The sequence below is a fragment of the Podarcis pityusensis genome (assembly GCF_964106645.2).
Source record: "Podarcis pityusensis genome assembly, chromosome: 7".
Classification (NCBI taxonomy): domain Eukaryota; kingdom Metazoa; phylum Chordata; class Lepidosauria; order Squamata; family Lacertidae; genus Podarcis; species Podarcis pityusensis.
Genome location: NC_138031.1, coordinates 17,140,894 through 17,162,226, shown reverse-complemented (window position 1 = coordinate 17,162,226; position 21,333 = coordinate 17,140,894). Strand labels below are relative to the sequence as shown.

The following is a 21,333-nucleotide window of genomic DNA, read 5'->3' as shown; positions in this document are numbered from 1 at the left end:
GTAGCAAAATGTCGCAGTAAGGTGTGCTCTCTGATCCAGATTGGGGTGGTGGTGGTACAGAATAGTTCAAATAATGAGCAATCGGCATTTTATGGTCATTTTCCTGGGGGTTGCCCCTCACTCCCAAGGCTCTTTTCTGAAAACTGCCCCTCTCATGTGGGGACAGTGACATAAGCATCAGAGCATGAACATCGGAAATAGTTTGATATTCAAGATGCTTTGCTCATAAGGAGCCCAGGATGCATATTTTTAAGGCTCATAAATATATCTCTTAACATCCAGAAAAGGTACAAAAGGTGGGGATGCAAAAATGATCAGGCTGCAGCATTTTCCCCTGTAAGATGATGATGATGATGAAAATTTGTATCATCTGAGCATTGTAGTTTAGAAAAACCTGCAGTTAAGAGGAGTGGCAGTACGTATATAATTGAGGTTTGTAAAATTATCCACGGCATGAGGAAAGTGAGTAATTTTTTCTTCCTGTGATGCATGTATGATGCTGCTGGGGGTGGTCTTGGACTCCCACCTTTGTTCTGGGTCCTCCTCCTCTCTCCTGCAGGTGGGGGAGCACCCTGTTGCAACAGTCAATAAAGATCAGGCTTACTAGCTGCTTTGCTTCTCAATTTCTCTGGTTGGTCTGTTATTTTCTCCTACCGATACAGAACCTACAAAAGGACTCTATATGGGCTCTTGGGTACCCCATAAAGGAAAAGGAGCAGTTTTTTTACTTATAATACTCACGTCCCAATTTGGGTTTGGATGCATTTCTTCTTTGCTGTTTGGCTATGGCCCCCTTCCTGGCGATGCTCCCCTTGCAATTGGCAGTTGGCACACATTGGTTCAGATGCAATGGGGCAACTCTGATGGCACAAGGGGCTTTTTGTGCATGCAGAACCTCCTCTTCCTCTCCTGTCCTCAGGACCTTTGTGTGCCCTCGAAATCAGCTCCAGAGGTTTGTGGGGGGGACACCCTCCAAAGCAGATTTGGGAGATGTGTGCACATGGGGAGGACCCACTGAGCCGGTGAAACCCTGCTGGTGCAGGCTGGGTACCACACCCAAAGGCTCCTACATTCATTCACTGTCTGCGGGCTTCAAAGAGACACCTGGTTGGTCATGGGGGAGTGTGTCAGTCTGATGCAGCAGAGCTCTGATCTTATGCAGCCAAAATGTCATCACAACATCACAAACAACAGGGAGGTATCAGCAGGTTGCAAAGGTACAAATAAACTAGCGAAGGGGGGAGATGAGCGCAATAAAGAAATAAAACTTATTTAGGACGATGACTCGCTCAACTCAGATTCAGGTAGGTGGCCGTATTGGTCTGCCGTAGTAGAAACAAAACAAAAAAATTCCTTCCAGTAGCACCTTAGAGACCAACTAAGTTTGTTATTGGTATTTTGTGTGCATGCACACGAAAGCTCATACCAATAACAAGTTTAGTTGGTCTCTAAGGTGCTACTGGAAGGAATTTTTTTGTTTTGTTTCGACTCAAGATTGCTGACTGATTTTGGGGTGGGGAGACAAACAGAAAACTAGGGGAATAGAGTATATTGGAAATGAGCATGGCTGGCTGGAACCCAGAATAGGGGCACAGCACACAAAAGACACATTGGGTTGGGAACACCCTAGCTTCAAACTCCAACACCAGTGTGGAATAGCTCACAGAAGGATGCAACAGGATGGGGAAATCAGGGACCTGGAGGGCTGCTTTGTCATGCAGATCGGAAGACATCTCTGAAGCCAGAAATACAATCCACACGGAGAAAGGGCATCAGTATGCAATAGCTTATAACACAACTTTTATTAGAAAAGTTATACATAACAGCAACTATTTTCAAGAATATTAACCTTGAAAAGCAACAAAAACAGACTAACAAAGTTTAACAAGAAACTAATGACCTCTATAATTAAACATTCAAGTTATCTACAATGTCTCTTTGTACAAAGGGGGGAAACCATGGTTGTACAGGCACATCATGTCAAAAATAAAGCTGCAGTAACTATTTTATATAGTTAACTTTCTCAAGGATTATGAAAACATGTTGCAAATTTTTAAACATTCACATAATTTTACACTTGGGTATACACTGAAATCTTAGTTCCAGAAGAGAATCATTTCACAAAAGTGCCAACATTTAAAGTCAGAAACTTTAGTAATTTTGCCCCACCTTAAAAAAAATGTTGATGTCTCCATCAACATAGTCACATGATTTCTGGTATGGCCTGGTCCTGATAATAAGTAGTAAAATCAAATCAGAGTTTATTTGTAAATCCGCTCAGTATTCCAGGAGTGTGCATTATTGTGAAATACACTGTTACAAAAACTGTAAAGGTCACTGGAGATCTATTAATACTTATTACACAACAAGATTATGTTCAATAAATGCAAGTTTCTCCTGCCTCTAAAATATACATATGTAGCTTGCTGTCGTTTCAGGGTCAGTGGTGTGCCACATTTGTAAAAAGAAAGAAAACAAAAAAGGAAAAGGAAAAATAAAAGTAGCATGCTCAAACTGAGACCCTTCTAGCTACCAGCATACCTAAATTAAATTGCCTTTAATTCAGAATTATGGCATTTCTCAAAAGCCTTTAAAATTCTCAATTATTTTCAAATCAACAATTAAAAAAAAAACACCCTTTATTGCAGTTGGTGCTTTACAGCAGAACTACCCCATCCTTGCAGCTAGCTATCAGAAATGGACCACACTGAGATGGAATGTAAAATCCAATGCCAGAAATGTATTGTCTCTTGCACTTAAATAATATTTTTCAAGGACACCCATTTACATTTAGCCCCAGAGCTGCTTAAACTCTATTCTAAAGATACCATGGCACAGCAAATACTCCTGCCAGGCACTAACATTCATATTGGCAGCTCCAAGAACACCATCAGAAGTAGGAAGATGATAATAAAACACTGAAAGAAATTTGGGGCCGGAAGAATTCACTACCATGAGGAAAAGAGACCACATTTTAAGCATGTTTGGCAAAAACCTGTAATGAGACAATAGGGTTGGCCATTTTGGGTCTTCTGGAGTAGCATTCTAGCTTACGAAGCAGATAATTGTAAAACAATGTATTAGTCATAGTTACATGCACCAATATTGCACACATCTGTTTTGATTTGTTTTAGAAACACTCTTTATTAGGTCCTTGAGTCACTTTCTCTCATCTCTGCGACTGGAACTCAAGTCACCCAGTGCAGAAGTTACTAGAAATGCAAAAGTGGTAAAATGTAATAGAAAAAAAACACAAAACACAAAAGTAAATGACTGTACAGGACAATGGACTCTAGTTTTCTTCTTTTGTAGGCCCTACACATTGGGCAATGTGTAAGTACTAATGATGCTAACTATACAGCAAGCCAAATAAAACATTCAAATAATATGGAATCTGGGACCAGGAGTAGCAATGATGTCACTATACGGTTCTTCCTGTGTCAGCTCAATAGCTTGCTGCTTTTTTAGTACCAAGAAACTGTAGAATTTTGCTGCTGCCTGTTTGCGGTTTGTATTCCTACACAGCTCAAGCAAACTGATGGATTCTGCTCCAGTCTTGGCAAGAGCTCTCTGAAAACAGAAAACAGCGTTATAATTACTTCTGAGCTTAATATAAACATTTACTACTTGATCACAATTGAACCTACTGGAACATCACTGGCAAGCACATATCTTATTCTTCTAAGACCATGTGTCATTCTCTGAAGCCTGAAAATGCTAGAGATTCTTTCTAACCATGTGCTTAATTTTAGAAAGCAAAAGTAGAAATTTTGCTGCTTTCTGAGCCTCTCCCAATTTAGCAAATGCAATACCACCGACACCTCCAGCTTGAAGGAAGGGATGAGGGCGAAGACATGCCACAGCAGTCAAAACTGGGCACATGTAACAGTCAAGACCCCACCCCTCTACCTCAGATGAAGACTGATGCAGAGAGGCAATCTCTGGCTATCATAGCCAATCAAGATGTGTGGACCCCACCCAATAAGTACAGAAACAAAACCTGATCAAGCAAAAACCCAAGCAGCCAAGGGCGAGATTATAAAATATTTAATAGTAAAACAGAAAAAGTATCTGAATGTGAAAGTGCTACTTCCACTCTGTACATGAGTGCATACTAACACAGATATGTTAGCATAATTAGCATGAGCTTCAAATTATGTAGAGGCTTTACTATATGTGGAGTGGAGCAATCCCCTGCTTATTAGGGAATCTTTGGGTTTTAGAAAAGAGCACAGAGAGTTTGATTTGCTAGATCCTAAAATCTCTAAGTCACGGGATCCCCACTGCATACTAAGTTTCCTACAACACCAGCTATTAGACAGCAATTATGGGAAGAGCTTGTTGCATTTGTGACCTACGCGTCGGCTTCCTGGCTGGCCTGTGTGGGGAGACTCAGGTATGTACTATCTGCAAAAAAAGCCACGCTCAGAGGAACACTTCATTTACTACTGAAACCATTTCATACCTGAAGACCATGAAGCATTTGTTGAGTTCTTTTGTTCCATCGTCTTTCCTCTTGATCCTGGTCACCACCTGTACCATCTTCCTCCTGCAACCAATCACATTTTAGATAGGGCTAGATAGTCTGTTAAAATGATGCTTTTCTGCTATTCTAAAAGGCCAGATTGACTTGACTTTAAAGCTCAGGGCACAAAAGAAAAGGCACATGAAGAAACCATAATGGATTATGGTTACATGCATGAACCGTACAACAGCAGAATAAAATTAATTGCCTGTAGATTTAGAATAAACAAGAGTACAATGAGCAACTTAGGATATGATGCTAAGACCATGTACAAAAGATCTGCCTCCATAACTAGTTTGAAGTACATTTGAAAATCTCTCCGAAAATCATTACAAGAGCTTCATAGTTCTTTTTGTTTTAGGCAATGATGAAGTACACACAACTATAAATCCTAAGATCTTAATGTATATTTACCATGCTATCATATAAATATTGTTAAAGGAAAATGATTAAGAGACTTCTTTGAATTCATTTAATAACTGCAAAATGTTCATATACCAGATTTTCTGCACCTTCTGTCTCAGAATGGTTTATTAATAATTTGTACCACTGCTAAAATTAAATAAAGAACTGCTCAAAGGAACAAATGTAACTTTTACAGAAAAAAATGATAGGGTTTGTGATGTTTCTGAACAGTGGTCATGCCTACTCTTTCAACTTTTCTAGGTAAAACTATTTACAGTTTCTAATTTCTACGTCTCTATTATTTTTAAACAACAAGAAATTTCCTTGGTGTGTCTACCTGATGTGTTTTTCAAGTGTCCAATTAGCAGCACAATCTACTCTACTGAGAAGTAAATCCACTAAGCTCAATAGAACTTACTCTCACTGATCGTGGGACTGCCGACTACTACTGTTTAGCCCTGTTTACGGAAGTTTTTAATGACTGATGTTTTAATGTATTTTTAATCTTTTGTTGGAAGCTGCCCAGAGTGGCTGGGGAAACCCAGCCAGATGGGTGGGGTATAAATAATAAATTATTATTATTATTATTATTATTATTATTATTATTATTATTATTTTCACAAGCTTCCTATAGAACAAATTGTTTAAATGTCTGCCCACATTTTAACTTACTAACTGGCCTGGCAACTGCAAGCCCAGAGGCATGAGAAACATTGCAGGAGGTTGGACTAGATGACTCTCAGGGTCCCTTCCAAGTACAATTCTATGATTCTATACCTCTTCCTCTTTCATGTTTCTCAAACATATCACTAGATGCAAATTTACATGAGGGAGAGAGGGGAGAGACAGAAGAGACACAAGGAAGATCCTGGCCTTCCAGCAAAATTAAACAAGGGATTTAAATGGGTTCAAATATACCATTTAGAACGAGAAACAAGAGTTACTCAAACCCAGCTGAGAGATCATCAGCTCATGCATACAAATGCAGCCAAACACATGATTGTAAAGCTTCAGCATTTTTCTATATCTGTAGAAGCAACAAGTAATAAGAGATCCAGGTAAATATATATGCACAATCCTGTTTCTGTCTGCTTAATTCTGCAATGAATATATACAAAGTAGTAAATGTAATCCTTTTCAGGGGCAAAGTAGGAAAAATCCAAGCATACAAATGTATTCAAATTGTAAAGGCCATTGAATTAACTCAGCCAACAGAAACTCCAGTGTTGCACCCCTGTTATAACAACTCAGTACCTACCTCTTCCTCCTCCTCTTCCTCCTTTTCCTTTTCCTTTTCTTTTTCCTTTTCAGGCAAGAGCTCTAGCTCTGGAATTAGCTGGCAGATGTTTTGAGACTCTTCTGGAGGCAGTTCCACTGGGGGCATTTCTATTGGTTGCAATGGTTGAGACTAAGGAGAGAAGCATTCAAGTTAGAACAACTGAAACTAGATAACTGTATAACTATTGAGTATATAATATCATAACTTAAAACTTTCAAAAGCTTTGTATAGTCATACTGCATTAAGCATAAATGCATCCACATTCTGTTAAAATCTCTTCAATGACTCTCGCTCACATCTTTCTGCAATGGCCAAATTTGTTGTCATTTATTTACTTATTTCATATGAAATACTCCACTTCCAACTGTAGTCATACTGCTACTGAATGACATACTCTTAATATGGTATTGACATCAGTTGGTGGAGAAAGCTTCCTTCTTTATAGCAAAAGGAGTAAACTTTTAATATTTATGTATTTTTTTCAACATTACAGCTTGTGGACTCATGTCCTGAACATAGGTGGTAATTTTTAAGTTTAATAATGCTCCCATGCCTTTTACATTTAAGGTTACTACTTTTAAGCTAGCCATTTTATTTGTTATTTCATAAAATTTATGCACCACTGGATTGTGGGTTTGTTTTTTTAAAAAACACCTCAAAGCGGTTTACAAGACTGTAAAACAAGAAAACCAAGACAAATTTACAACTGCATTTTAAAAACATACACAAGTTAAATTACAAAAGATACAATTAACTTATTACGCATCTGGAACATAAATATTTTCAGCAAGTGCCTAAAAGAGTACAGTGAAGGCACTTCCTTGATCTAAATAGGGAGCAAGTTCCAAAGTGTAGATGCTGCCACAATAAATGTTCTTACAAATGCAGAACAAGTTATAAAAGAGGAGTATCAACACTATTGTTCCACTGATGCAGTGGACTTCTGCTTCTACAACACAACTTCCTTCCTCCTCTCTTCTCTCCTGTAGCCCTCCCCACTGTTCATCTTCAAAAACTGCTCCAGAGGACTGTGATAAAACCCAGGAATTAGGACAGTGCTACTCCCAAGTTGCTGCATTATTCAGAGAGGATAGTTTGAAATACTGCCAAGCATAGCATATACTTTGAATTCACACTTATTTCCTATAACATTCCACATGAGAGTCATAGTGCTTCTTCTGAATGCCCTCAACACATCGAGCCTTGCACAGTTTACAGGTCATTTTCTTCCCTATGTTCTAGTAAAACCTAAAAGTGAACAGAGAGACTCGCCTCACAAGATAATTATGCACAACGTTGGGGATTCAACAGCAAGCAGAAAAGGACATTGTCACTCACGGGTAGCACAGGCTCTGGTTCCACTTGTGCAACCTTTCGCTTTACACCTGTCTGAGGTGGGGGTGGTGGCATGACTGATTCATCCAAGTTGGTCCTGCTGCCTTCCACGATGGACTCCTGAAGACGACTTGGCTCTTCCAAGATGGGTTCATCTATTGCAAAGAAGTAATGATAAATGGCTACCTTACTCAAAAGTCATTTAGGAGTTTGTAGCCCTTTCTATTTTTACTTTACTTTTTAAACATGAGTATTGCAGATTAATGTACTCAATGGGGGGGGGGGGGGGAATACTAATGCTCAACATTTTCCTGTTTATGATTAGAACATTGCTTTGCTCTAAACTCAGATGATCCCAGTACACTAAAGCAGCTACAAGAATTGAGCATTAAGATTATTAAGTTTTTAGACGTAGTTAAATAAGCCTCTACAGGTCAGAAAGGATGCCATTAAAGAAGCACAAACCAATAACACTGCGCTGCGGTTCCTCTCTGGGCACTTCTGGATTCTCAAAGTCTTTCAGGAACTCATCCAAGTTATCAGCTTCCCCACCTTTCCTCCTCTTTCTAAGATCTTCTGGTACAAGAGGTGTAAGACAGCGAGTGAAAAGCTACAAGCAAAACAAACAAAGGTTAAGTCTTACATGTGGAACAGCAGCACTTTGAATAGCCTTTGCAGCCAAGCCACTTCAGGTGATTTAGTATTAAGACCAGAAAGATACAAAATTTTATGAAAATGATTTTAAGCAAAATGGCAAGCACGCACATATAAAGTTAAATACAAAAACAATTCTTATGAACTTGCCATTTGCAATGTATGATATGCTATGGTGTATTTAGCCTAGGATAACTGTTATTTTTAGGGACGCGGGTGGCGCTGTGGTTTAAACCACTGTACTATTTGGGCTTGCCGATTGGAAGGTCGGCAGTTCAAGGCCCCGCAACAGGGTGAGTTCCTGTTGTTCAGTCCCAGCTCCTGCCAACCTAGCAGTTCGAAAGCACACCAGTGCAAGTAGATACAATAGGTATCTGGCAGGAAGGTAAACGGCATTTCCGTGGCTGCTCTGGCTTTGCCAGCAGCGGCTTAGTCATGCTGGCCACATGACCCGGAATAACTGTCTGCAGAAGCGGACAAACGCCTGTAAAGCGAGATGAGCGCCGCAACCCCAGAGTCGTTCGTGACTGAACTTAAATGTCAGGAATCCCTTTACCTTTACATGTTATTTTAAAATATATTTCCCTAAGTTTGGTTTACCTTCAACAGCCTGTTATTCCACAGAGGCTGAGCAGGAAGAGAGAAAAGTTTTTCAACACCCCCAGTCTCTTTCCACATCATTAACTTCTTAGTAGGAGGTGCCAAATCCAGTGTAGTGACAATATCAGAGTAGTCACTGAGTTGGGCTCTTATAGTTTTGCTGTCCAGTTCTTTTACGCTGTCCACAATCAGCTTTCTCTTCCTTTTTGCCTTTGTTTCTTTAACTGGTCAAGAAAAAAGTAATCTGTTAACACCACTCAATCGGCAAAAATAGTCATACTTAGAATCAGGTCACACCATTAACAACTTTAGGATTCTTTACAAGTACTGTGCTGCTCAGGAGTTCCCGAACGTGGACACATCTCGCTCTCACTGAAAAGTGAAACTAAATTCACACAAAGAAACTGCAGCTTCCGTTAGAAGCTCCTCCCCAGATGTAGGACAGTATAAAACCTTTAAAAAAAAAAAAAGATTTCTCTTAAGACTTGTCAGCGCTAAATAGTATTAAGGTATCACTCGCAGTTAATACCATATACACCAGGGACTGAGTATCAGCATAATCCTGACCACTGACTAAAAAGGATGTATTTTATCAAGGTCAACAAGCACAAGCTGCTGGTATTGTTTGTTTGCCTGTGTGAATTGTATGTATGTACATACACAGGGTATGCAGGTTTAATTAAAGGATGGTATGGTATGTTTTGTTACTTGAAATTAAAAATAATAAATAAAAACAGCTTTTTTCACTCTCAGTAAAGTCAACCAGGCATCCACCATGTTTATATCAAAATAAATTAGTTTTTAATATGCCACAAGGCTCCTGTTTTTGACACAAAAGGCCAACATGGAAATTCTTCAGTCAAGATTATTCTAGTACAAAAGTGAAAATAGAATCCAGCATTTACCAGTTATATCAATTGGCTCTAAAGCAAAAGCTTCTTCTTCATTTGGAACCAGTGTTGTCTGATCAGTCATAGTTGGCAATGGTTCAACCGGATCAACTGAGTCTGGACTATCAGGTCCACCCACTGCGAATCAAAGAGATAAAATGAGTTTCCTAATAAATGGTTAAAAGCATAGAAGTTCACACAATTCAACCCATTTCCAATTTTCACACACTGCCCATCCATTTATAATTACACACCATTCAACACATTCCCACACTCAGGCAGTGTGCTTAGAATAGGATAATTGGTGTGTGTGTGTGTGTGTGTGTGTGTGTGTGTGTAGGAGGCCTAAAATTAAGGAAAAGGCAAGTAAGCCAAGCAATGGAGCTGACTTGCAGCTTTTTTGAACTCAAACCGTCACCCTTGCCCTTTATTCCATTAGTGCAATACTAAAAAAGAAGAAATATAAGGCATGCTGGATCAGGCCAAAGGCTGGGAAGCCTATAAGCAAAACACAAGGCAATAGACCATAGACCTCTGGCATTATTGTTCCTCAGCAAGCGGTTTGAAATACCAGACACAGTTTGCTGGGGGTGAGGGGAGAGATGAGAGAAAAGAAGAAAAGGAGGAGGAGGAGGAGGAGGAGGAGGAGTTTGGACTTGATACCCCGCTTTATCACTACCCTAAGGAGTCTCAAGCCAGCTAACATTCTCCTTTCCCTTCCTCCCCCACAACAAACACTCTGTGAAGTGAGTGTGGCTGAGAGACTTCAAAGAAGTTTGACTAGCCCAAGGTCACCCAGCAGCTGCATGTGGAGGAGATTATTCCTTCCCTTAAAATATGCCTTCCTTTTAGTTTCCAGCCTCATTAGCAAGAAGTGCTTTCTCAGTTACTGTCAAGATGCTTATTAACATACAAGATGTACAGACTAGATGAGTTCAAAAGAAGGTCTATGAAGCGCTTCCCATTTTTTTTCGGTTTAAAACACTAATTTAAACACTCACTTGAGACATTATCGTCATCATCAATATCATCATGCGGAGGTTGCTCAGGCATCATTACTCCACTTTCTGAAAGAGCAGGTGGGTCATCAAATATGCCTCCTTCATTGTTGCTGAGAAGTTTGTCATCTGAAAGGGCAACTCAAAGAGTTAAGATTGAAGGCACATGCCATGTACCAAAATGTGGCATAGTGGTGGGAATTACTACAGGTAAAGTTGACATTAAAGAAAGAACACAGCTGATATTAGTAATAAAAATAATTTGGGCTTTTCGTTGAAAAAGGAAATGAATGACATTTGGACTTAAATAATTTTTTTTTATGTAACTGGCAGATGGAAAAATCAGACGTTCTTCTTTCTTTCTTTCCCTTTTGCAGCTGTTTGTCTTTTTAAATTTACAGTAGTTTTCTATATGTAACTGTATTATGAAAAACTTTTATAAAAATCATAATAAGGGGGGTGGGAGTGGCAAGGACACTTTTAAAGGCAGCAATATCATGAGCTAGCCTATGATACAAGAGCAGCTTGCAAGGACTGAAGAATCCACCTGTGGAATTCCATTCCAAGATGATATACATAACCCGAATCCTTAATCTTCAGGATTTTAAACAAATTCCCTGTTCACCACAGCCATCCATTTTTAATATCGCCTAGGAAAGAATGGCATGTATGCAAGGGGGAGGATGTCCTTGCACTTTAAGACAGAAAGAATACATAGAAGGATACATCAGGACAGTTGTTCCCCATACAACCCAGAAAACATGTTCCTATTAGTTACTGGTGCCACTGTCCAATAACCCCACTCAGTAGCTAGCCTGTCTTCTACAGCAGTATTTTCTCAACTAGGCGTAGGGTCCTATCTCATAAACACAAGTTCTATGTTTTGAAAACAGTGAATCAGAACCTCAGGGATTGGATAAGTAAGTGATGCTGCCAAGACGTTCAAACAAGCTTTAAGATTTATATACTATATTCTCTTTAAAACAAAATTCACACAAGGTTGGACCCCTTAAATTATGTAGGGTGACATATGAATTACCAACATACCCAGGATGCCACCATCATTTCCCTCTCCAAAATTGTCATCTTTGTACTGATCTTCATACTCCAAGTGATTAGATTTCTCATTAAGGTGACTGGTGCTCTGCTCAGGTTCCAGCAGAAGGTTGGAAGCACTAGTACTATCCAACATGTCATCCGCAAATGCACTATCTTCTCTCATCATTTCACGATCATCCATTCCAAAATCACCTGTTATAAAAGCAGTCATCATAAATGCAAGTGACATTGAAAAAGACCCTCAACTGCTAATACAATATTAGTATGCTACAATTTATAAAATCCTCTACTTCTAATTTTAATCCTACTGCTACTGAATGGCATAAATACTCTTAATACGGTGTTGAAATTGGTCAGTGGATTCTTTATGGCAACAGAAATGACCTTTTAATATTTATGTATTTTTTGCAACGTTACAGTTTGCGGGCTAATGTCCTTAACATAGATGGTAATTCTTTTAGGTTTAATAATGCCTCCCATGGCTTTTGCATTTAAGGATACTATTTTTAAGCTAGTGGTTTTATTTTATTTATTTCATAAAATGTATATACCACTTGATTGTAGAAAAAACCCCTCAAAGAAGCTTGTTTACCGCCATACCTATATATATATATACACACAAAAGTTAAAATACTAAAACTGATATAAAACCACCTCAACATTCTAAACATCTAGGTGAACTTGTCTAATCAATGATGCTTTTAGCAGACGTCCTGCTTGATCTCAACAGGCAGGGAGTTTCAAAGTATAGCTGCTGACACAGTAAATGGTAGCATTCTTACAAATGTGGAATGGGTATTATGTGGCACTTTTAGTAGTGACGATTCCACCGATCGAAGCAATCAAGTGGGCACATGTGGCGTAAGGCAATCTCATAAACTGGACCCAGCAGTGCAGTTCCTTCAGCACAGGTGTTATATGCCGGCAAGGCCTCATTCCTGTCAACAATTGTGCTGCAGTATTCTGCACCAACTGCAGCTTCTGGATCAAGTGGGATAATCCAGTCTTGAAGTAACCAACACAAGAAGACATGAACTACTGTGGCAAGGCTTTCGTGGTCCAGCAATGTCAAACCAGTTGCAGCTGGTAAAAGGCACTTCTAGCCACTGAAGAGGTTAGCAATTTGGGGGTGCTCCTGGAACCAGCTGTCACTGGAGGTTCAGTGGCTCCATCTCACCAGGATCCAAGCTTAGCTTGTTTTTCCTCATCCATTGCACCACTGTGTCCAGGCAATGGTGAGGGACTGCAGGGCCTTTCCTGATTCAGATGTTATGGAGAAACAAAGCCGAGTATCATCAGCATAATGCAGGCACCTCGTGCTGACAGTCCTAATGACTGACTAAACATCAAGAAGAACTTTCTGAAAGTAAGAGTCACTTGACAGTGCAGTGGACTCACTCTTCAGGAGGTTGTGGACTCTCCTTCCTTGGAGGTTTTTAAGCAGAGATTGAATGGTCATCTGTCAGGTTTTAACGTTTTGCTAAATCTCAAGAATGTCCCTGGAAGGAGCAGCACCTTTCAGTTTGGCAGTAAGTGCTCTGAGAGACTCAACGTTCATGACCAAGCTTTCAAAATCAGAAATGATGGAAATCAACCAAACAGCAATAAAAGTAGCCATGGAAGGGAAATGATCCTCTGCTCACTCCAGAATCAAGCAAAAGCAGGTATTTCCAGCTTACTTCTGTTTTCCATTTCTTCAAGCTTTTCTTTTATAATCTTGTTCTCTTTTCTGAGAAACACTAGTTCTTCATTTTTTTGCAAGCCAATGTCAAGCACCTCTGAGGCACAGGTAGCCATGTCATCAAGGTGTATTCCAAACTGAATCATTTTTGTTTCCAGAGGCTTAATTATCATATTCCAGCTTGTTGCTAAAGCCATTGCAAAATGTGCTTGAAAAAGCCTTTCTTAAGTTACCTTGATCACAATCAGTCTGGATTTGTATTTAAGGTTGTTGGACAGATCATTGCGTTCTTGGGTCCATTTTGTTCTAGGTGACTTTTGTCTACTTACTCCAATGAGGCCTAAACCTGGTCAGCTTTCTCTACTGGTCTAAAATAGTCAATAAGTTTTCTTTCTTTTTTCCAGCTAAGGGAAGACAGAGCCGAGCAAACTACCACAACACTATACTAACTGCTTCTGTGGTAACTTTATGTAAAACTGTAGTACAATTGCCACATATACATTTAAGAACAAAAGTTATACTTTACCAAAGTCGTTATCCTGAAGGATACTGATGTTTCCCACTTCTTCTCTCATTGTAATTTCTTCCACTCTGCTTTGATTTAAACTGAATTGCTGAGCCACATCAATATCACTTTGAAAGAACAAAAAAAGAGAGAAAGATCTTCAGTTTGAAACCATCTCAAAACACAAATAATAAGTAGTAAAGCTTAATTACAGATCAGGTTTACCAAATTAGTACTACAAAGAGACTTACTTTTCTGATCAACTTATGTTTTTAAAAGTAGTTACAAGTGTCTTCAGACACAATTATTTAAATGTTTGAAAGATTTTAGTTAAAATATTGGCACCATAAAATAAGGAATATACAAGAATGCTACAAGGATACATTCTGAAAGTAGCCTGGGTACAAAAAGCACTATGCATTCAACAGTTTGTATCATTACAGCAGGTTTAGAAACGTGGTAGCTATCCAACTATACAATTTAAAAGACAAATGAACCACATGCAACTGTAGTACATTGAGAATTTGGCATGTGGTCAGCCTCCCACAAAGCAGTCTTAGCTGAGGCATCTGTGTGTCTTACAGGGTTCAAGTGCTTACACATAACACAATTAGAGGAATATGAGAAAATATCAAAAACCATACATTCTCATGGATAACAGTTCTAGCAAACAGCAGAAGACAAAGCAGCTTACTCTAAATCTGGCAAGGGTTGGTCAAAATCATGGAATTCTTCAGGTAAGGTGATAGCATTGTATGCAGCTTCTCTATTTTCCTCCGGCAAATCAACCACACCTGAAAAAGAAGTGTTATAAAATTCGTAAGGTGATACTTTTAAACAAGAAACAACCATCTTGGCACATGGAATTTATTGTGGCAGGAGTCTTTTTAGCCAATGAACTATTCCATCAAATGAAATAAAACCTGCTCTTTAAGTAGTATTTTCTGTTATGGTGACGCATCATGTGCTCACACACTATTGGGTCTTTAAAGGTTCCACATGAAACCTCCTTTAACTCTATGAGCCCACTGAGTTATTTGTGTGGCAACGTATTTGTAGCTACAAGAAGAGCACCTAAATAAATATGCCTCTGGAGAATTTCACTGGGTAATAACTTAGGAAACAATCCTACTTATAAAATATTCCAATATGCAAAAGGCCTTACTCCTACTTAAGCATGGAAAGGAAGGCAAATTTAAACAGGCTATGAAAAGTGAAAAATGTGTAAAACAAGTAAATGCTGCTGTAATACAAGCAACCCCCAATTTGCGTGGGGGTTTCACTCCAGGTCATCACACACGACAGCAGACCACACATAAGCCCGAGCCATCCCCTTTTTTGGCCACTTCAAGGTCACCACAATGCGCAGTCGTGCCCATATGAAGCACATATAAAATCGGTCATTGCCTGTACTAAATTCCAGAGCAATTTGCTCTTTATGTAAGAGCAGTAACTTTGTGAATAGCAATTATGCAGCAAATACCTGGACGGAAAGCCATCTTGATCTTAATGAATGCCTCATTACAATCTGCAAGGAGATATTTAGCTTTCCTGTGATAAATTCTAACGACTCCCAGTAAAAGATGTCCTGAAGTCCGAAGAGCCATCTTCACCTGAAAATTTACTTATAGTTAGTATGCAGCAGTCAATCATATCTGATGGAGAAACAATTTTTTTGGAGAAAGATAACTCCTCAAGCACACAAGTTGGAACTTCTTTTTGCTGTCAAAAATATTGATAACTTCAAGAAGTACTTTGCAAGACTGTCCTTCCTGGATCTCCAAAACCATGTTATGATGTTTCTCTTAGAAATTCAGTACAAACTTCACCAATATTTTTGTTTGTTTGTACATGCAAATAGTCACACACAGTGTCAGTGATGACTAATGATCATTTTCCAGCAAGCAGGTAGGGATTACTTTCTGTAACCTGGCTGAGCATGAATTCTACCCATTCACCAATTCAACTATTGATGTACCACAAATTACTTAAACTGGTATCCACAAGCTTGGGCTTGTAAATTTATGTGGCTTTAATATCAAAGAAGTTCTATTACTATTTTTAGCAATATGTATTTCAGAAAGACCGACAAAAAAACTTGCAGAAGCATCCAGAAGAGGATCAGTACCTGAACAATGAATTACGAGAATAATTAGCTAAAATAGCCAGTTTACATGATGCCATCTTGCCTGGATAATATAGTACCTGGTATATTTTATTGAAGACAATTGGCAGTTAATTAAAGCAATGTAGGTTGTGAACATAGAACATCAACAGTAAAGTAAGCAACACAAGCATAGATGAGATTCAAAGCAAGTATGAACTAAACTTCATCCTGCATGTAGGATCAGTTTCTCATTCTGCATATAGGAAGTCTACAACAATTCCTAGTCATGATAGATAAATGATATCTCTTTGTTGAAGCAAATATACCTCTGAATGCCAGATGCTGTGGGCAAATGAAAAGAGAATGAAACATGTCATTCATGCCCTAAACTGAGTGCCCAGAAGCACCTGCCTGGTTACAACTGGAAACAAGACACTGGACTAAGTGTATGTTGGTCTGATATAGCAAAGCAGTTAATGCCAAGTTCAATGAAGCAGCAACTGAATGAATGCATTTTTATATCAACACTTCTGATAGCACATGAAAAACACAGAATCCTATTATCTCTAAACAAAATGCTATTACTTTTGTAATACCTTAGGCGAGATGATGCTTTCCACACTGCTCTCCAAATTGCATTCAAACACATGGGCTTTGGTTAGCTTCTTATCCCAATGGGCCGCCAGCCAGATTTTGGCTAGCGGCCCTCGCTTGCTCAGAACAAAGTGAGCGTAGAACATTGTGCCAACTGTCTATGCCACAACCTGTAAAGAAATACAAGTAAATAAATATCATGCAACAAAAAGGAAACAGATTAATTCTTGCAAGTTATTTTGTAGAGGTATAGATGTTTTCTGTTTAGCAGCAAAAGCCGCCATGGATTTACCTATATAAGGGCCACTTTGTACCTTTGTACAATAGGGTTATGAGACATGACACCTGGGAACATGCTCTCTAGAAACACCACACCAGGCCAAACTCCAGCTGTTTTTGGACTACAACTCCCATCATCCCTAGCTAACAGGACCAGTGGTCAGGGATAATGGGAATTATAGTCCCAAAACAGCTGGAGACCCAAGTTTGGCCAACACTGCCATATACCAACCATGAATTTGGAGCACTACTGTGCACAGGATTGTCAGGTAGCAGGTTGCATCAAGTAGTTCCTTAAGCTTGTTTCCTCATGAAACAAGCCATGTGATGCCCCACAAACAAACTTCAAGGCACTATGCTAAAATACCAGAACCTCTCAGTTGTAGAGACAAAAAGCAGAATTGAGATCTTTCTGCTTCAGTTATTATATTAATTTCATTCCAGTAGCACAACAACTATCAGGTAACAAGTACAGCAAGAATCTTAATTAGTTTAAACCTCCAGAACTGTTTCCCTAACCCAGTATGAAGAAATACATTTGCAAACTTCAGTATGAGTCCATATTATTCTTCCTTTCGCAAAAGTCTTCTGCAAACTATGTAGTTAACTGCAAGCCTTGAAATACAATGCACATTTCATTAAGTCAAACAATTTACAGCAACTAGTCTGCAACTGCATCTGCTAGCCCCCAAAATACCAATATTGCTATGATTTCACTTGCTTGCTCCACTTTTCTTAACTGCATATTATAGACAAACTCTCATTACTGTGACAGCAATAGCAACACTATCAACCCCAGGACTTGTTCCCTTCCAGCAACTGGGAGCAGCAGAGAGAATTTTCAACAACAACCAGATATAAACTTTTCCCTCAATAACAGTAGCCCTCTTCTCATATTCTGTACACATTCTACCAAAGTGTGGGAGTGAGATTTTAGCCACTGATCCTCCCTCACTTCATCAGCTGACTGCTCTCCATTTGCTATATTGAGCACATGGTGAAAACATGTTTTATGTATGGTTTGTACTTGGGATCAGGAAAACTAGTAGTTTCCAACTGCATGTACAGCTGTGCCTATATATGAAGTCCATCCTAATCTACTAAACCTACATAGATGGAAATCGGTGGGTGTGATTCTGTCTCCCTCCACACACTGATTGAAGTGTGAATGGAACACAAGAGGCTTTATACCCAGAAAACAATAATATGTTTATATGAACTACACACAAACACTACTCTTTAGGAATACTGAAATTATTATGCCTCATTCACACATCACGCTAAGCCAAACCATGACTTAGCATAAACAAACGAACTCCGAGAGATTGAAGCCATTTTGCTTTTCCTTATCATTTTGCTACTACACTGAGTGAAGCCATAGTTTGGTTTAGTGTATCATTTCAATCTGGGCTCATGGTTTAGCTATCTGAAACCAACCGCATCCTGTGAACTCTCAGACAAACTTTATTATAACTTATGTTTGACTAGAGAGCTAAACCAAAAGTTTGGGTTCAAATGACATAAGCCAGCATTGTGCAGGACAGCAATAAAACAACTAGGAGTAAAGCAACCACAATCTTCTCCCTAGTACATATCCTCTGGCTGAGAAAAATCAGGTGTTCCCCTTAGGAAAAACTTCATGCAATTAAGAACTCCATTCAAATAATAGTTGCCAGCCACTGATATACAGTTATTCCACCTCTGTGACCCAATAAGGATTACTATCATGTTAGGTACTTTTCAGAAAAAGATTACTAAATCCACAGCTGGGCATGCTTTGCTGCTTCAGTGAATGCTATCCATAAACTCCTACTTTCATGTCTTCAAGATGGGAAGAGGATCTCTGGCACTGCAATAGTGGGATGAAAACTATCAAGCCTGCTGTAATCCTAATAATAAAGAATCCAACAAGCCTGAAATTCTCGTACCACAGGAATTTGACTTAAATGACCTTTGACATTACTTGTCCTTCCAGATGCAAGTTCTCTCCACTGCCAGTGACCAAGAATGTTTGTCAACACTTCTCCTTTATTAGGAAATGTTTGTGTGTTAGTTTAATTTATATACCACCTTAATCTTCCAAGAAGCTCAAGGTGGTGTACATGGTTCTCAGTGTTCGAAATTCCCACTGTTCTGGGCGTATTTTGCAAAAAGCGAATTTCATTAGTGTGAGTAGTTTCTGAGCTCTGAGGGCACTAAGATTTCAGATTAAAACTGCAGAGTGGAAGGAAAGGAGGAAGTTTTTCTGCCTCCCCACTTCCAGCTATTCTCTGAAGATTGGAAAAGAGACCCTCTTAAGAATATTAGCAGGTGGCCAAAGGAAGGACTAGACCATGTGAAAAATGAACAGAATATTTTAGCTGCAGTTCATTCATTTTCAGCTTTGTATTCTTGTTAGAAAAAAAGCGTACCTAGACATTCTGTTGTTGCGCCCATAACCTAGACTTAAGGTGCCATTTAGCTCCTAGCTTTCATATCCCTGTTTCTTACACTGTTGGTTCTCCCCACTTCATCCTCACAGCAACCCTGGGAGGTAGGTTAGGCTAAGAGATGGTGACTGGCCCAAGATTACCCAGCAAGCTTCATGGCCAAGTGGGGATCCAAACCCTGGTCTCTCAGGTCACAATCTAACACACTTGCCAATACACTACACTGCCTGGACAGTCTAACTCTTTGTAAATTCATATATGCAAGAATCCTCTTCATCCTGAAATTACAAGCTTAACAGATGACTGTGCCTTGCCATGGGATACCAGCTGAGGAAATCACTCAACTCTGGAAACACACATGAGATTCCCATGGCCTTGGTCTGTCTCCCAATCGCTCCCACACAATCCAAACATTTTAGGAAGCTGAGCTGCCTGATAGCAGAACCTCCAGCTGTCACGGTCCTTCTTTTCCTAGGCATCAATTAATATCTCACCCTCTTAAGCACCAACAGTAAATTCAACCTGTGGATATGTACTATGTGAGGCCATCTTTGCCCCCCTTTTTACAATGAAAGGAATCATAATATTACAATGCTGGGCAAAGCGCAGGAGGAGAATTAAAAACATACACAAGTTAACACCATTATGAACAAAAAGTTTCCAGCACAGCCCTATACCTATTTACTCAGACGTGTTCAACGGAGTTGCATGGGGCTCGCTCTTACCGTGGACTGGATTGCAGCCTTTCGATTTTTCACTTAAATGAACTTTTTTTAAAAAAAAAAAAAGCACATGAAGAGGAAAAGGGGGGGATATATTATATCACTACGTGCAAACAACAATTGCATATATGCCAGTCTAAGTAATGAAGTGTTACTTAGTCTAAGTAACTAAGTGTTACTTAGTTATTACCCAAACACATATATGGTTTTTTTATAAGCTGAGATGGACATCTAGCTACAGAAAGTTATATAGATATATATATTTAATAAACGCATTCAAAATATCTTTACACTTGTCCAGGCAAAATCTGCAAGCAATCCGTCCGTAAGTTGCGAGCCTTGTCCTATCTTCAATGGGGGGGGGGGGGGCGACTGGATCGTAGTAATTTTTTCCTTTTTCTTTTAAGCAGACCATAGGGAAGCAAAAAAACCCCAAAACACACAGCCCAATTTTCTGCGGCTCGAGACCTCCTTTTGCAACCGTTTGCGCCGCGCAAGGGGCTTCTTCTTCGAAACAACGGCGCCCACCGCCTTCGATGAAACGGGGGAACGAGGCGCGCGCCGAGCCAGGGGCGAGAAGAGACTCGAGGGGCAGAGGCGGGGAAAGGCTTCCTCCTTCCCTGCCGAGCCTCTCCGAACACGCTGCGGCGACGTCGGAGGCGAAGGCGGGCTTGTTCCCCCGTCAGGCGGAGGCCGAAAGGCAGCCAAGGCCGCCTCCCTCCCTCCCTCCCTCCTCTCGGCCCTCAGCGGCTCTTTCCCGGCTAAGCCAGGCGGTTCCCTCAGCGGCAGCGGTTTCTCCTCACACGGGCACCTACCTGGGCCCGAGCCTAGGCCTCTTCCCCGTTCCCAGAAGAGTTGACGGCCCTCCCCGCCCGCCTCCGGCCCCTTACCTCGATTCCTGCGCGGCCGCCGAGGGCAGCGGGCCCCACGGATGAGCGCTGGGGTGAGGGTGGCCACCCGCCGCCGCCGCCGCTGCCCCTTTCCTCGCGTCTCCCCCTCACCCCCCCCTTCCGCGAGACACTCAAACAAACAAGATGGCGGCCGCTCCCCTTCCTGCCGCCCAAACCAGGCGTTTAAAAATCGGCAGGATGTTTACCGTTAAAAAAAATGGAGGGAGGGGGGAGAGAGCGAGGGAGAGATTGAAGGGCGGGGGGGGGAGTGAGAGCGGGCCCCAGCGCGCCTGCGCGCACGAGCCTCGCGGCGCTAACAGGCCGAGGCTTGCGCAGGCGCCAGTCGCAGGGTTGACGTTGGCCAATGAGGTGCGGAAGCTT

The 21,333-nt window shown here is 40.3% G+C and overlaps 1 protein-coding gene across 1 annotated transcript; it reads right to left on the bottom strand.

Annotated features, from left to right (window-relative positions):
• Positions 1-1,783: 1,783 nt before the first annotated feature.
• On the bottom strand, positions 1,784-21,115 carry RAD21 (RAD21 cohesin complex component). Its single transcript, XM_081013000.1, has 14 exons — positions 20,953-21,115; positions 16,635-16,802; positions 15,415-15,544; positions 14,626-14,725; positions 13,953-14,059; positions 11,734-11,937; positions 10,690-10,815; positions 9,704-9,826; positions 8,799-9,022; positions 8,010-8,154; positions 7,548-7,699; positions 6,189-6,338; positions 4,466-4,549; positions 1,784-3,570 (listed from the first exon to the last, which is right to left on the bottom strand). The coding sequence occupies exons 2-14, from the start codon at positions 16,776-16,778 to the stop codon at positions 3,379-3,381; spliced, it is 1,881 nt and encodes a 626-aa protein (XP_080869126.1). The 5' UTR covers positions 16,779-16,802; positions 20,953-21,115; the 3' UTR covers positions 1,784-3,378.
• Positions 21,116-21,333: the final 218 nt, after the last annotated feature.

Coding starts and splice junctions, on each gene's coding strand:
- RAD21 (XM_081013000.1), bottom strand. CDS start 16,778: ATGTTCTACGCTCACTTTGTTCTGAGCAAGCGAGGGCCGCTAGCCAAA. Junction 15,545..16,634: donor AAAGCATCATCTCGCCTAAG/GTATTACAAAAG, acceptor GTAAATTTTCAG/GTGAAGATGGCTCTTCGGAC. Junction 14,726..15,414: donor CAAGATGGCTTTCCGTCCAG/GTATTTGCTGCA, acceptor CTTCTTTTTCAG/GTGTGGTTGATTTGCCGGAG.